General features: G+C 43.0%; 1 protein-coding gene across 1 annotated transcript in view; it reads left to right on the forward strand.

The window, feature by feature from the left end:
* Positions 1-16,661, forward strand: part of WBSCR17 (Williams-Beuren syndrome chromosome region 17) — a 648,608-nt gene that overhangs the window by 217,679 nt on the left and 414,268 nt on the right. Inside the window, exon 2 of the mRNA XM_006859716.1 lies at positions 9,206-9,389. Within this exon, the coding sequence (XP_006859778.1) occupies positions 9,206-9,389 (184 nt within the window). The remainder of the gene's footprint in view (positions 1-9,205; positions 9,390-16,661) is intronic.

The following is a 16,661-nucleotide window of genomic DNA, read 5'->3' on the forward strand; positions in this document are numbered from 1 at the left end:
CAACCCGTGGGTTCCATGCTGGCAAGAAAACCACACAGACCCAGTTGGTGGCTTGTGAGAAAAGGTAGGAAATGAAGAAAAGAAGAGGAGAAAATTCAGCATGTATGAGTAAAGGTATACAAAAATACAAAAACCCAACCAGACTAAACCCATTGTGTCTTTATCATGTTTTTCTATTATGCAGTATTTCATACATTATATATAGCAGATAGAACGATGATATAATGAATATGGCTTGTGTTGATCTCGGCTTTACAGTGAAGCGTTACTGAAACCTTTGAGGTTCTTGGCATGTCCTTCATCAATTTTAATCTGTTCTCTCTTTTTTGTGTGTTGTTTGTACAGTTTTATCACTTATTTTTACATCTCTAGAATACACATTTATTAATCTTTTAAAATTTTATCAATGGAATTATACATACTTCTATGCATTTAAAAATTTTTAATTTATTTTATTCCAAGTAAGCATACTTACCAGTGTTGTTAAATATTGCCTTTCCCATGTGATGCTGCAGGTTAATGCACTGGACTGAAAGTTCCGTTTGAACTGCAAGGTTTGTGGTTCAAGCTCACCAGCTGCTCCTCAGAAGCCCTGTATAGGAGCGCTATGAGTCAGAACCGACTCCAAGTCACTAAACAACAACTATCCTATAGTCAGAGGGTAGCCCGAGTGTGGTGCTGCAGGATAATGCTCTGATCTGAAAGGTTGGTTTGATCTGCAAAGTCGGTGGTTCAAATCCACCAGCCACTCCTTGGAAACCCTAGACAGGGTTGCTATGAGTCAAAACTAACTCGATGGCTCTTAACAATAACAGCAACCCTCTAAGCAGTGAATTACCCTTCCTTCACACCTCTGGTAACCATTAAAGACAATTTCTTTTTGTATGAAAACTGTTTCTTGACTTTTTACAATAGTGTTGTCATACAATATTAGTTCTTTTGTGATTGCTTCATTTCATTCAGCACCATATCCTTCATGTTCATCTGTGTTATGAGATGTTTAGAAGATTCATCGTCATCCTTCAACATCATGTAATGTTTCACTGTGTGTATGTACCAACATTTGTCTATGCATTCTTTCATTGATGGGCAATAGGTGGTCTCCATTTTTTTGCTTCTGCGATAAACATGGATATGCTTATATCTATTCATGTCACGGTCCTTATTTCTTAAAGATTTATACCAAGTGGACTCCTGATGTGGCGCTGTAGGATAAGCACTGGACTATGAACCACAAGGTCAGTGATTCAAACCCACCAGCTGCTCTTTGGACACCCTATAAAAGGTTGCTAACAGTCGAAACTGACTCGATAGCACTTCACAACATCACATATACCAAGTAGAGAGATGGTTGGGTCATAAGTTATTTCTGTTGCAAACTTTCTGAGGAAGCATCATATAGTTTTCCACAATGGTCCTGCCATTTTATAGCCTCTGGGCAGCACGTGTTGTTTTCTGAAGTTTGCTATTAATGCTGGGGTTAGAGGCGAAGACCTTGTTTTGATATACATCTCTATGACTGTTAACCGCCTGAACGGCTTCTATGGTGAACTTCCATGCCTGCTTTCAGTTGCAGGTAAAGTCTGTGAGATTCAGCTGCTCAGTACCTGCAGCTGCAGTGCCTTTGTTTTCGTCACTGTGTACTTTTCAGTCCTCTGACGAGGGAGACAGAGGCAGAGAGCTGCCATCGTTTTGACTCTGATTTGTGGTGACCTTTAGTACCACAGACCGAAATGTGGCCTGGCCCCCCTTTGTCCTCCTCATGGTATCTTGCGTATTCAAGTCGCTTGTTCGGTCCATTGTGCCAAACCTGAGAGTCTCTCTTGCCCTTTTTCTGTTCCCTCTGCTTCACCAAGCATGATGTCCACCTCTAGCAGTTAATCCCTCCAGAGGACCGTGCCCACAGCAAGCAAGTCAGACAATGGTCTTCTGTGATCCATAAAGTTGTCATTGTCTGCTTTTCAGAAGTAGACCATCAGGCATTTCTTCTTAGTTATTTTAGCATGGGAGTTCCTCTGAACCCTGTCCACCACGGGTGATCCTGCTGGTATTTGAAATACAGGTGGCATAGCTTCTAGCAACACACACGACACCACAGTGTGACTAATTAACAGACAGATGGTGATCTTACTTACGGACTGTTGTCTGTTGTTAAGTGCCGTTGAGTTGGTTCCGTCTCATAGCGAGGTTTGAGAGGAGGTTTCCGAGGAGCAGCTGGTGAGTTTGAACCACCGACCTTGTGGTTGAAACCAACCTGGCTGTCCACTGCTTGTCCTACATTCTCCATCTTGTTTTGCTGTCTGCAGCATTTCCTGGACAATGATTGAAGCTTGGAGTAGTAGAAAGCAAAATGTATGTATGTTGAGGTGTGGGAGAAGCGTCTTCTCCTGTCTCCATTACTTTTGGAAGGTCAGATCCTTAGGCCACGCAGCTTCTCCTTCTTCATCGATGAAATGACTTTGGTACTGTCACACCTTGTCCAATAGAAAAAGGGATCCAAAGGCATTGAACAAAATGTGAAATTCCCCAGTATTGGTCATTGGGTGCGCAGAGTGGTCAAGTGAATTTATGAAGACACAGTGGAAGCTTGAGGTGTTTGTTGTATTTGTTGAGGTGTTTGCCCTCTCTTTAAGTCTGGGTTCCTTGAGCTTCAAGTACAACCCAAGCGAGAGAGGATGCATGTGGAACAGAAAAGAATTATACCTGGAGGCCGGTGGTGAGTCTGAATGGAGACTTGGCGGAGGCACAAGAGGGTGTGCTGTCAGAGAGCCTGTCCTGAGACAGCCTGCCTTCGCCTCACCAGGCATCATGTGACACCAACTTCCCATCTCAGTCTCCTCTGCCTTCTAGAATTCTCTCCTCATGTGGCTCAGCCCTCGCTAGCCAGTGATCCTGTACCAATGTGCATGGTACCTCGTCAGCCATGCATCAAGGTGTGGTGTAGTGAATTGTTTCCTAAGTCTTTGTAACTCCCACCAAACTACTCCTCTCCTGAGGGATCTGATACTGACAGAATAACACAATTCAGCTGTGGATGTTAGCAGAGTTCACTGTCATTGTAAAAACTTGAATCTCTAACATGGGTTTAGAATGAGTCTTGTCAGAAGCAGCACCAGGGGGGAATCTCACTTCCATCAACAAACAAGAGCTGGGAGTGATGTGTACCCTTTGGACCCTGAGATCTCTGTGCATGGAACCTCACTGACCCAGGGTCAGAGAGCTGTGGCACTGGAGGAGGGGCAGAGGAGCAGCAGCGGAACCATGAGACAGAGCCCTGAGCTTCTCAGTCTATGGAGCAAGTAAAGCTGAGCGCCTTCCGCCAGGAGGCTTACTTACAAAGACAGTTAAGGTGGGGAGATAACTCTGCTGACCTGCAGAGCTCTGTGCCTCCAGGCTGAAGCTTAGAGTGGAGTGGTGTGTCCTGTGGGCATTTATCAGCAGCTGACTGGGACAAGTGTGCCAAGAAAATTCTCTCACCCTGTATTGTAGCCTGTTAACTTGCCTAATAATCCCCAGACCTGTGAGCATTGTGAGTATTGTCTCTGACTTCTGTGTGGCTAGAGCAATGAATGACTGCACCTAGCTATATAAGAGGGTCATGGGAGGATGGCTTGGTGCCACCTATCTTTGCACAAGGGTGGGACACTTGCATCTTCTCAAATCTCTGTCTCGCTCATTCTTCCTCTTTCACCCTCTCTTTTCTTTAACATTTGTCTGTCTCAGATCTCGTGATAATTAACTCTTACATATTTTTCAAGTTCACTTCTCCTTTTGAGGGCTACTAAGAGTTGAAATCAACCCATTGGCAGTGGATTTCCAGTAACCAGTTATCATCAGGTAGATTCCAGCTCATGACAAGCCCACGAGTGCCAAGAGTAGACCTGTGCTCAGCAGTGTTTTCAGTGACTGACTTTCTGGAAGTAGGTTACCAGGACTTTCTTCTGAGGTACCTCTGGGGAGACAGGTGCCTCCAATCTTTCAGTTAGCAGCTGCATGTATTCATTGTATGCCAATCATGAACTCCTGAGATCATTCCTATCAGGGGCTTTAAAACAAGATTCCAGCTGTCTCTTGCCGAGACTGCTGCAAGCCTCAAACTGGTGTCCTTGCTGTCATAACCAAAGAGTCCTGGGTTCAGCCTCAGTTACTAGCCACGGAACCTTAAAAAATGTGCTACATCCTCAGACTGTGTTTCCTTATTTGTAAAGTTGTTGTTGTTGTTAAGTGCCGCCGAGTTGGTTCTGATTCATAACAACCCTGTATAGGGTTTCTGAGGAGTAACTGGTGAGCTTGAACCACCAACCTGACATCTGGCTGTACTGTCTTGCAGACTTAGAATCGTTAAGACTTACGATCTAAAATGACAAAACTCTGGCCTCTGAGGATAGAATGTATTTCAGTTACAAATCCATGTGTTAGGTTATGTTCTGGGTTAGGATGGCTCTGGGGAGTATTGTTGCATCTGAAATCCACTCGGGAGCGTAGTCTTTGTTCTCTCACTGTGCTTGGTCTTTGGTTTTTTATTATGATTTTCATAATTGAACCTCTCTCAGAGAGCCCTGGTATGGCGCTGTGGGTTAATGCACCATGCAAAGCCGTTTGAATTGCAAGGTCAGCGATTCAAGCTCACCAGCCACTCCTCAGAAATCATATACAGGCTCACTATGGGTCAGAATGGACTCAATGGCACTTAACAACAACAACAACAACAACAGAGAATATACCCTTCAAGAGACCCAGCTTTCTCCAGAAATGACAGCATCAAATCTATTTCTCCAAGAGAACCCAAGGTCTTGTACCCTGCTTGAAATCCCAACTGCTAGCACTGGACTGGTAACTGCAAGGACGGAAGTTCAAGCCCACCAACCACTCCCAGAAACCCTCTACAGGGTCGCTGTGAGTGAGAGCTGACTCAGTAGCACTTACCAACACCAGTTACTGAGCAGCGCCTCTTTCCTCTCTCGCAGAAGCCCATCCTCAGCTCTGATTTTAATTGACCTCTGGGAGTTTTCCCCTTCATCCTTACAAGCGCTGCTGTGCATTTAAAGTATTTTAAGAAAGCATCCCATTCAGCATTTCTAGGGGTTTTTACTGGAAAATGGTCATGCTGTTTTAGCTTTCCATTTTGCCGGAAACAGAATTACAAGTGCTTTGGTTTTTTTAAGCAGCTTTATTGGGACATTTTTCATATACCGTACATTTCACCCATTTACGGCATACAGTTTAATGGTTTTTAGTATATTTATAGAGAATGCAAACATCACCACAGTCTAATTCCAGAACATCTCCATCACCCCAGAAAGAATTTCAAATCCCATTTTCTCCCAACCCCACGCCTTCCCACAGTCCCGATGGTGGTAGTGGTTGGGAGCCATCAAGTCAATTCCGATTCATAACGACCCTATATAGGGTTTCTGAGGCTGTAAATCTTTACAGGAGCAGACAGCCTCATCTTTCACCCATGGAGAAACTGGTAAATTCAAACTTTGACCTTACCTTAGCAGCCCAAGTTGTGACCAGTACGCTATGCGAGGCCCTATATCTGTAGTCCCTGGAACAACCACTAAATTACTTTCTGAATAGATTTACCTGTTCTAGATATTTCCTGTAAGTAGAATTCTACTACTGTTTTTGTGACTTTACTTACTTGGCCTAATGTTTTCAAGGTTGATTCAAGATGTAACATGTAGCCAATACTTTTTCTTGTTTAATTGCCACATAATATTCATTAGAAGGACATACCATATTTGTTTATCATTCTTGTGTTGATGGACATTTGAGTAATGCTGCTCTGAATATTTATGTGTAAGTATTAGTGTGGACATGTATTTTGATGAATAATAGGAGGAGGCTTCAGAAAGTTTGTGGGGAAATGGAATTAAAAGATAATGGGATTCTCCCACATGTTATTTGATTAAAAAGACCCTCAGTGAGACAGATTGACAGAGTGGCAACAACAGCCGTTGGCACAAGACCAGGCAGTGTGTTTTGTTCTATTATGCGTTGGGTCACTATGAGTTGAAACCAACTCAACAACAGTAACACATACCTACCTAGGAGTGGGGCATCCGAGTCACTAGCTGTTATCTAAAAGGTCAACAGTTTGACCCTCCCATGGGAGATCAGTGAGACAGTCTGCTTCCGTAAAGATTCGTAGCCTTGGGAACCCTGTGGAGCAGTTCCACTCTGTCCTCTGGGGTCACTATGAGTTGAAGCTGACTTGTTTGCTGTGGGATTTTCCAAAGTGTCTGTGTCATTTGACTTCTCCATAAGTACTGTTATCTCCTGGTGTGGCACTGTGGGCTAATGAATCAGACTGCAAAGTCATTGGAACTGCAAAGTTAGTGGTTCAAGCTCACCAGATGCTCCTTGGAAACCCTACTATACAGAGTCGCTATGGGTCGGAACCGACTCGATTGCACTTCACAACAACATCAACGGTTCTGTCCAAGCAGAGCTGTTGGAAGCTGATTTGTGATTGTCCACATGGTAAGGTGGAGATGAAGGGATTAGCTCTTACACATTGATATGCAGTGGGAGAATAAAGACAGGGCAGGTGGTAGACCACATTGGAATGACCTGATTATCAGTTATTGGGAGTCTTTGTTGGGGAATTGCAAGAGGGGAATGGTGTTGAGGTTCCTCAAGGGCATGTTGAACAGTGAAGGTGATACTCAGGCAGAAAGATGGTGCTCACTTGAGACCAACTGTGAGCTATGGGCTCAACCTTGGCATTTGATCTTGACATCATAGAGAAGCAAGAGGGGAGATAAGTTTACCGTTCTGTGGTGGAGAGCCGTCCTGTGACCCGAGCAGACATCTTGATCTTCTGTTGTCCTAGGGATGTTTTCCTGAGAAGTTCATCTTCCTCTGTGCTGTAGAGAGGGCAGTGGTGACTCCGTGGTAGACTGCTCTACTTCCTAGCAGGAGACCCAGGTTCGATTCCCAGCCAGTGAGCCCCTCTGTGTAACTACTGCCTACCTGTCAAGTGGAAATTTGCCTGTTGCGCTAATGCTGAACAGGTTTCAGGGTTGCTTCCAGACTACACTGTAGTAGGAAGAAAAGTCTGGCGATTTACTTCTAAAAATCAGTCCGTGAGAACCTTAAGGATTACAGTGGTCCAATCTTATTGTATGTGGGGTCGCCATTAATCAGGGCCAATTCAGTGGCAGCTAACAACCAGACGGTACTTGGCAGGCTGCCCCACCTGAAAGTCAAGGGAGCTGTTTGTTTTTCTGGTTCATGTGCCTCCTGGCAGTTAGTATGGGACTCGAATGGGCAAAGTGTTTGTGTGAAAGAGAAGACGAGTAAGTGTATGTGAGTGTGTGAGTGACAGGAAAAGTCAGCAGGTGGGGGTGAGAGAGAGAGAGTGAGTGTGTATGTGTGTGTGAAGCAGGGAAAGTGTGCCTTTGTGTGTGTGTGTGTGTGTGTGTGTGAGTACGTACTTAGCACCTTGGGCACTTGAAATATGGCAAGAAGGAGTGAGAGCTCTTAACAACAAAAAGTTTTCCAGCCAAGTAGTAAAACCTCCCATAAGTCTTGGATTTAAAAATTGCCCATCAAGCTGTTTGTCGTCTAATGGAACAACAGGGATGAAGCTGCCACCGTGCGCGGAGCCTGCAATTGCTCAGTGAGGCTTGTTAAAGAAGTTTCCCCATTCTACTTGGCATCATTATCACCTTGTGGGTTTTTTCTCCCTGATTTATTCTCAAACATTTTGTATTTCTTTCTGCCATTTCAATGAAATTTAAATAAAACCATTAGGCAAAGAGCTGTCTCAGACTGTTACACACTTTAAACTTGGAATAAAATAAATCTGTACCAACTTCTCAGTTCAAAGGAAGCAAAGATAACTTCAGTTTGGCAGGTTCCTGCTGGTGGTGGTGGGGGCAGTATGCCATGGAGTCGATTCTGACTCATAGTGAGCCTAAAGACCCTGCATGGGATTTCTGAGGCTGTAAATCTTTACGGGAGCAGAAAGCTTTGTTTTTCTCCCACAGAACAGCTGGCAGTTTCGAAATACTGGCCTTGAGGTTAGCAGCCCAACTCTTAACCACTACGCTGTAAGAGCGTCTCATAAACGTACCATAGAAGAAAGAAAAGACTAAGCCCCAAACCTACTGCCATCGAATTGATTAGGATTCTTAGTGACCGACCTTATGTTGGTGGTTTCGTTGTTAAGTCCTGTTGACTTGCTTCTGACTCATAGCGCCCCTGTATAGGGTTTCCAGGAAATGGCTGATGAGTTTGAACCACTGACCTTGCAATTCAAACCAACCTCTTGGTCAAGTACTTATGCATTAGTGCGACACCAGTGGTAAAACTGCTCCATAGGGTTTCTAAACCTTTATAAAAGCAGACCTCATCTTTCTCCTGCATAGTAGCTGGTTGGTTTGAACTGCCAACCTTACCATTAGTAACCCAACACTTAACCCACTGAATCAGCAATGCTCTTCTGAATAAGAAGTCTGATGTGTCCCATTTCTTGTGTCCTGCTTGGTCCATCTTTCTCCCAATGCTGTGGTCTCTTGCTTAGATGGAATCCTTGGGTATGACTATGTAAGTGCTCAGCTAATCACCCAAAGATCAGCGGTTCAGATTCACCCAGAGAAGCCTCAGAAGAAAGACCTGGTAATCTGTTTCTGAAAGATCACAGCCATTGGAAACTCTGTGAGACACGTAGAGTCAAAATTGATTTGGTGACAGCTGGTTTTGTATTTCTGTTTCTTTCTAATATAGACTCTCATCCCACCGTGAATAAAGGAGACAAAAGATCTAATAGATAACCAGATTTGATCTCTAGACCACCCCACCCCCACCCCAGTTGCTCTGGCCTTCCTCTCAATATAGATGTTCGCAGAGCATTTACTTGGGATTCATAAATTGAACCCATATTTTGTTCTGTGACCTAACCCCACTGCCGTGGAATCAATTCCGACCCACAGCAACCACACAAGACAGAGTAGAACCACTCCTTAGGGTTTCTCAGACTGTAAATCTTAACAGGAGCAGCCTCATCTTATTCCCATGGAGCAGCTGGTGGATTTGAACCTTGACCTATTGCTTATCCCACAGTACCATTGAGATTTCTTTGTCCTGTGACAAGTAATGTGAAAATTCCCAGGGAAGCTCTTCTGAGATTGAACTGCCACGTTCTGGTGTAGTGATTTTCAGAGATTTTTTTTCTCCCCTCTTTGTTTTCTAGGCTTATCCAAATCTCTTGGACTCATCGAAGGTTATGGTGGGCGAGGGAAAGGGGGTCTTCCTGCTACCCTTTCCCCAGCTGAAGAGGAAAAAGCCAAAGGGCCCCATGAGAAGTATGGCTACAATTCCTACCTCAGTGAAAAAATCTCACTGGATCGTTCCATTCCGGATTATCGTCCCACAAAGTAAGTTCTGAGATTCAGTCATTCAGAAGAGATTTATTGGCTCTATGGCTTGGTGTGAATGCCTGGCCTGTGATGTTTTCTCCCGTGATTGGTCAATCGAACTCCATCACCTCCTCAGCCAATCAACTGAGTACTATTGATTATCAAATGTTAGCTACATAGAAACTGGTGTTTTGTAGAAAAGCAATCTAGAAACATTTTAAATGAAAAAAAAGAGAGAAAAAAATAGAAAGTGCCCAGTATTTCATTATTTATAGAAGACAACTGTTAAAAATTTGAGCATACTGTCTTCAAGTCTGTTTACGATACAAACTGTCAGCATGTACTATATTGATTTTATTCTTTTCCCCCATTTAGCATGATATCATGATCATTTTCTGATGTTACTAATAATGATTATAATTTCCATGGCTGGCAGCAGAGTCTCTTTCTCATTTTTCATTATTATAAATAAAACTTGGCTAACCATCATCCCACTCAAACCTTCACATGCATTGATTTGATATTTATTTTCTTACTCTCTACTTCTAAAAGTAGAATAAATCACAGGTTAGGAATTTGGGGGGAAGCTCTTGATACATGCTGTAACATTTTCCGCCTGTAAGTTTATACCAATTTCTAGGTTGTTTTTATCCTGTTTTTGTTTGTTTAACCTCCTGTCATAAGCATTTTCTGATTTTATTAATGTTGTTGTTAGGTACCATGGAGTTGGTTCCGACTCATAGTGACTCTGTATAAGGTTTCTCAGGTTGCAAATTTTTGTAGGAGCAGAAGCCTCATCTTTCTCCCTCAGAACTGCTGGTGGGTTTGAACTTCTGGCCTATGGTTAGCAGTCCAGTGATTATCCTACAGAGCTACCAGCATGCCCAATTTATTAATATTCATCATTATTTCTCTGGTTGGAAATTTAGGTCATTTTTAGTTTTATATGACTATAAACAACATTTTGAAAAACATCCTCCTACTCACATCTTCATGTTTATCTATTTGATGCATATATTCTTTATCCACACTTCTAAAAAGGATAAAAGATCACAGAACAGGAATATTTTTGTAATGTTTTCCCTCCAGGAAATGTGTGCCTATGTCTCCTTCTATTGGAATTCCAGTAGGTTCTTACCAAGTGTTGTGTCCTGACATTTAAAGAAAAAAAAAAAGTCTCGTTAATAGGTGAGAAAATAATCTCATTATTGGCTCAGTTTGCATATTTTTTATTGAAGTTCCTTTAAAAGGTTTGGTTCCATCGTGCTTGCCTTATGGGGCATCTTTCTTCGTGTGTGCTTAGATTTAAGAATTATTTATCTTCTCCTTAGGAAACAGAGGAAGGAGACTTCTGATGAAATCCAGATGTTGGAGCAAAAAGACGTCCCTTTTCTAGCAGGGCTGCATCTTGCTTCTCAAACCGATTTTGCTCTTAGATGTGTAGTGTCTTGCTTTTTCTACTTAGAGGATGCCCTTGTTTGAAGGAGATTATTTCTCTTTCAAATAGAGTTGGTACAAATCAGTTAAGTGTCCTGGTTACTGGGAAAAATAGATGCAAGATAAAGAAAATTATCTTAAATGGATTTCAAATTGCAGCATTAGCTAAGAAATCTGTTAAACCTCGCTCTCTGCCTAATAAGCATATATTCATTTTGAATCACTAGGAAAATATACATCACCCCTGTTGGAAGCAATTTTGTATGCCTGGACTTTTGCTCTCAGAAACATCTGGCTGTTTTCATTTGCTGGTGCTCTCTGATTAGCTCGTCTTATTTGGACTTGGCAAATAAACAGAAGCATATTTTTTCGCAGTCCTACGAGACTGGAAATGCTTCCAACTTGGAGTTTTCTGGAAAGGGGTCAACTGAAGAAATAGTGCTGTTGTTAGTGGCTGTCGAGTTGACTATGACTCATGGTGAGCCCGTGGACAACAGAAGGAAATTCTACACAGGCCTGTAGCATCTTCAGGACCCTGGGCAGCTTGAGTCCACTCTTTGAACCACTGTGTGTTTTGAATACCTTCAACCTAGGAGGCTCACCTTCCAGCGTTGTGATGTTGTTATTGTTAGGTGCCATCGAATCGATTCCAACTCCTAGCGACCTTATGTCCAACATAACAAAACACTGCCCAGTCCTGTGCCATTTATAATGTTTGAATCAGCTGTTGCTGCCGCTATGCTAATCTATCTCGTTGGCGGGGGGGGGTCTTCCTCTTTTCCATGGACCCTCCACTTTACCAAACAAGATGTCTTTCTCTAGGGATTGGTCCTTCCTGACCACATGTCCAAAGTATGGGAGGCAAAGTCTCGCCATCCTGGCTTCTAAGGAACATTCTGGTTGTATGTCTTCCAAGAGAGATTTGTTTGTTCTTGTGGCTGCTGCTGCTACATGATTCATAACGACCCTGTGTAGGGTTTTGTTGTTGTTGTTGTTAAGTGCCGTTAAGTCAATTCCAACCCATATCGACCCTGTATAGGTTTTCCAAGGAGAAGCTAGTGAGCTTGAACCACTGACCTTGCAGTTCAAACGACTTTGCAGTCTGACGCATTAGCTCACAGCGCCACACTGTGGTAACATAGTGGTTACGAGTCAGGCTGCTAACCTCAAGGTCAGCAGTTCAAAATTACCTGTTGTCCCACGGGAGAAAGATGAGGCTTTCTGCTCCCATAAAGATTTACAGTCTTGGAAACCAGATGTAGGGTCGCTATGAGTATGGGGTTTTGGTGGCTTTAAATCTTTATGGGAACAGGATGCATTATCTTTCTCCCTTAGAGTCACTGGTAGATTCAAACTACCGACCTTGCAGTTACAAGTCAGTTGTGTAACCCACTAAGCTACTCAGGTTCTTCTGGCAGACCAGCATTATATTGGACAGTATTCTGTTGCGATCCATAAGGTTTTCATTGGCTGATTTTTGAAAGTAGTTCTCCAGGACTTTCTTCCTAGTTTGTCTTAGTCTAGGAGCAGCACAGAGACCCATCATCCACCATAAGTGACCCTGCTGGTATTTGAAAGACTAGTAACAGAACTGCCAGCATTACGGCAGCCCCCACCCACCCCAGAACAACAAACTGACAGGTGGGTGGCAGGAAGAAATATTAGTGAGCACTGATTATGTGCCAGACGGTTCCCCCCTTGTGCAAGAGTTAGAAGACTGGGTAAGACACACGCCTTGCCTTCTTGCTCTCTAGGGAAGCAGACAGATGTGCAAGCAGAGGGATCTGTGTGGTGGGCGTCAGGCTGGAGAGAGGCACAGACTGTGCGTGGAGGAGATGGGAATAGTGTCTTCCTTGAGAGGATGCCTGAGCTGAATCTGGAAGCAGGAAGAGGCAGAATCGGGATGCGTTCACAAGTATGGCGTACTGGGGGAAGAACGCAGAATGCCGCATTGCTCAACAGGGCAACGTGGCGCTTGAACATGTTGGTATCTAGTCCTTACAAGAGGATGGGAAGACAGCAGGCAGCAACAGATAGCCTGCACACTTGTGTAAGATGCAAAGAGGACGGAATTGTGGTGACGGATGGGGTGAGAGGAGGAAGATGAACCTATCCTCTCTCATAAGGCGAGCTGTGGTGATTGGCACAGAGGGTGCAGCCCAGCCGCACGTCAGAGTCAGAGCCCCAGGCAGATTCAGGAACTGGAGGCATCTGGAATTCCTGATGACCATCAGGCGTATTTAAACAGAAGGGTTGCAGTTGCTTACCCAGAATTATAGGAGATTGCTTTCAAATGAAAAGATTCCACCCAAGAATTGTGAGCATAGTGAGTTATGCATTGGCTGCCATTCCCAAGGTCAGCAACTTGAATCCACCGGCCACTGCATGGGAGAAAGATGAGGCTTTCTGCTCCCATAAACTTGACAACGTTGGACACCCTATACAAGGTCACTATGAGTCGCAACTGACTCGACAATCAGGAGCAATAGCAGCACACAGTGCCTGGAGTCCTGGCGTCCCTACATGATGAACAGAAACAAAACTAGATGACAACAAAAATCACCCACGTCATGAAATTTAAAGGTGAAATTTCAAAATAGTATGGGTCATATGCTGAGTTCTCTAGAAAAGCAAACCCAGGAAACATCTGTATGCATTGTTGTTGTTAAATGCTATCCAGTCGGTTCCAACTCCTACAGACCCTATGTCAGGTTTCCAAGGAGCAGTTGGTGTGTGTGAACTGCTAACATTGTAGTTTGCAGCCCAGTGTGCTGATTGTACAATGCCACACCAGGAATCCTATGTGTGTGTGTATATTTTATTATACATATGAAAAGTTTATGTCAAGGAAATGGCTCACAGTTGTAGAGGTGGAGAGTCCCAAGTCTGGATCAGATGAACCAAGATTGGCAGACAGGTAGGCAAGTAGGCAGAAAATAGAGCAGGCCACTGGCTCAAATCCAAAGAACCAGAGGTTGGAAAATGAGCCAAATGCAAGATTCAGACCCAGGAGAAAGCAAATAAGCTTTTCTTGAGTGTCCACTATATTGGAAAAGGCCACACCCCTGAGGAAACATCCTTTCAATTGATTGACTGTTCATAGCGAATCATACAGCGTTAACTACACCTGTTCACAGCCACTGCCACACGTCTGTCAGTTTGTCGTACTATGGTGGCTTGTGAGTTTCTGTGATTCTGGAAGCTATGCCATGGGTATTTTAAATACCAGCAGGGTCACCCACCGTGGAAAGGTTTCAGATGAGCTTCCAGACGAAGACAGATAGGAAGAAGTAGTGACGAACTACTTCTGAATATTTTGTCACTGAAAATTTTAGGAATATAAGAGAAACACTGTCAGATACAGTGCCGGAAAATGAGCCCTTCAGGTTGGAAAGCGCTCAAAATGCAACAGGGGAAGAGCTGCCTCCTCAAAGTAGAGTTGACTGTGATGATGTGAATGGAGTAAAGCCTGTGGGTGTAAAGCCCTCGGGACCTTCATTTGCTGATAGGGAACGACTCAAAATGAAAAGAAACAGCTATAAACATCCATTAATAATCAGAACATGAAATTATATGAACTAATAATCTAGGAAAATTGAAAATTGTCAAAAATGAAATGGAACACAAAAACATGGATATCTTAGGCATTGTTGTTGTTGTTGTCAGGTGCCATCAAGTCGGAACTGACTCATAGTGACCCCATGCACAGCAGAACGAAACAATGTCCGATCCTGGGCCATCCTCACTACCGCTGTCACACTTGACACCATCAGTGATGCAACCTGGCTGGTCCATCTCGTTGGGGGTCTTCCTCTTTTTCTCTGACCCTCCATCTTACCCAGCATGACATCCTTCTCCAGCAACTGTTCCCCCCTGACAATATGTCCAAAGTATGAGAGACGAAGCTTAGCCATCCTGGCCTCCAAGGAGCACTCTAGCTGCACTTCTTCCAAAATAGATCTGTTGGTTCTTTTGGCAGTCCATGGCACTTTCTGTATTCTCCTCCAACACCATAACTCAAAGGCATCAATTCTTCTCCGGTCTTCCTTATTCACTGTCCAGCTTTCACATCCAGTTGAGGTTATTGAAAATACCATGGCTTGGGTCAGGCACACCTTAGTCCTCAAACTGACATCTCTACTCTTCAACACTTTAAAAAGTTCCTGTGCAGCAGATTTGCTAAATGCAGTACGTCATCTGATCTCTTGACTGCTGCTTCCACAAGTGTTGATAGTTGATCCAAGAAGAATGAAGTCCTTGACAACTTCAGTATTTTCTCCGTTGATAAGAATGTTGTTTATTGGTCCAGTGGTGAGGATTTTTGTTTTTCTTAGGCATTAGTTAACTGAAATAGATTGGTATTGGCCATTTTGAAACTGACAACCACATGGTTTACAATGCTGGGAATGACAGATTGAAAAGGACTGGTGTTGTATTCATCGTCAAAAAAAAACTTATCAAAATCAGTCATGATGTGCAACGCTGTCTGTGATAGGATAAAATCCATGCGCCTACAGGGGAGACCAGTTAAGACCACTGTTATTCAAATTTGTGCACTAACCACTAGAGCCAGTGATGATGAAATTGAAGAATTCTACCAACTTTTTCAATCTGAAATTGATCAAACATGCAATCAGGATATATTGATATTCACTGGCAATTGGAATACAAAGGTTGAGAGCAAAGAGGAAGGATCAGTAGTTGGAAAATATGGCCTTGGTGATAGAAATGATGCTGGAGAATGCATGGTAGAATTCTGCAAAACCAATGATTTGTTCATTTCAAATACCTTCCTTAAACAGCATAAGAGATGATTATACACATGGACCTCTCCAGATGGAATACATAGAAATCAAATTGACTACATCTGTGGAAAGAGACAGTAGAAAAGCTCCATATCATCAGTCAAAACAAGGCCAGGGGCAGATTGTGGACCAGACCATCAATTGCTTATATGCAAGTTTAGACTGAAATTGAAGAAAATGAAAACAAGTTCAGACTGAAATTGAAGAAAATGAAAACAAGTCCAAGAGACCCAAAATATGATCTTGAATATATCCCACCTGAATTTAGAGATCATCTGAAGAACAGATTTGATATGTTAAATAACAAGACCAAAGACCAGAAGAATGGTGGGATGACATCAAGAACATCATACATGAAGAAACCAAAAAGTCATTAAGTAGCCACGAAAGAAGGAAAAGATCAAAATGGATGTCATAAGAGACACTGAAACTTGCTCTCCAGCATAAAGATGCTAAAGCAAATGGAAGAAATGAGGAGGTACAAGAGCTGAACAGAAAATATCAAAGCTCAACTGGAGAAGACAAAGTCAAATATTACAATAAAATGTGCAAAGATCTGAAGTCAGAAAACCAAAAGGAAAGAACACACTCAGCATTTCTCAAACTTGGGAAACTGAAGAAAACAATTCAACTTTTGTTATTGAAAGATTCTCTGGGCAAATTATTGAATGATGCGGAGGGCATCAAACAAAAATGGAAGGAATACACAGAGTCACTCTACCAAAAGGAAATGGTTGATGTTCAGCCATTTCAACAGGTAGCATATGATCAAGAGCAATTATACTGAAGGAAGAAGTCCAAGGTGCATTAAAGGAATTGGCAAAAGAGCAAGGCACCAAGAATTGCTGAAATGAAAATTGAAATCTTTCAAGGAAGTGAGGCAGTGCTGGAGACATTCACTCATGTATGCCAAGAAATTTGGAAGACAACTATCTGGCTGACTGATTGGAAGAGATCCGTATTTGTGCCCATCCCAAAGGGAGGTGACCCAATGGAATGTGGAAATCATTAGACAATCTCTTTGATATCCCATGCGAGTAAAATTTTA

This window comes from Chrysochloris asiatica, unplaced genomic scaffold, assembly GCF_000296735.1.
Source record: "Chrysochloris asiatica unplaced genomic scaffold, ChrAsi1.0 scaffold00034, whole genome shotgun sequence".
In the NCBI taxonomy this organism is placed as follows: Eukaryota; Metazoa; Chordata; class Mammalia; order Afrosoricida; family Chrysochloridae; genus Chrysochloris; species Chrysochloris asiatica.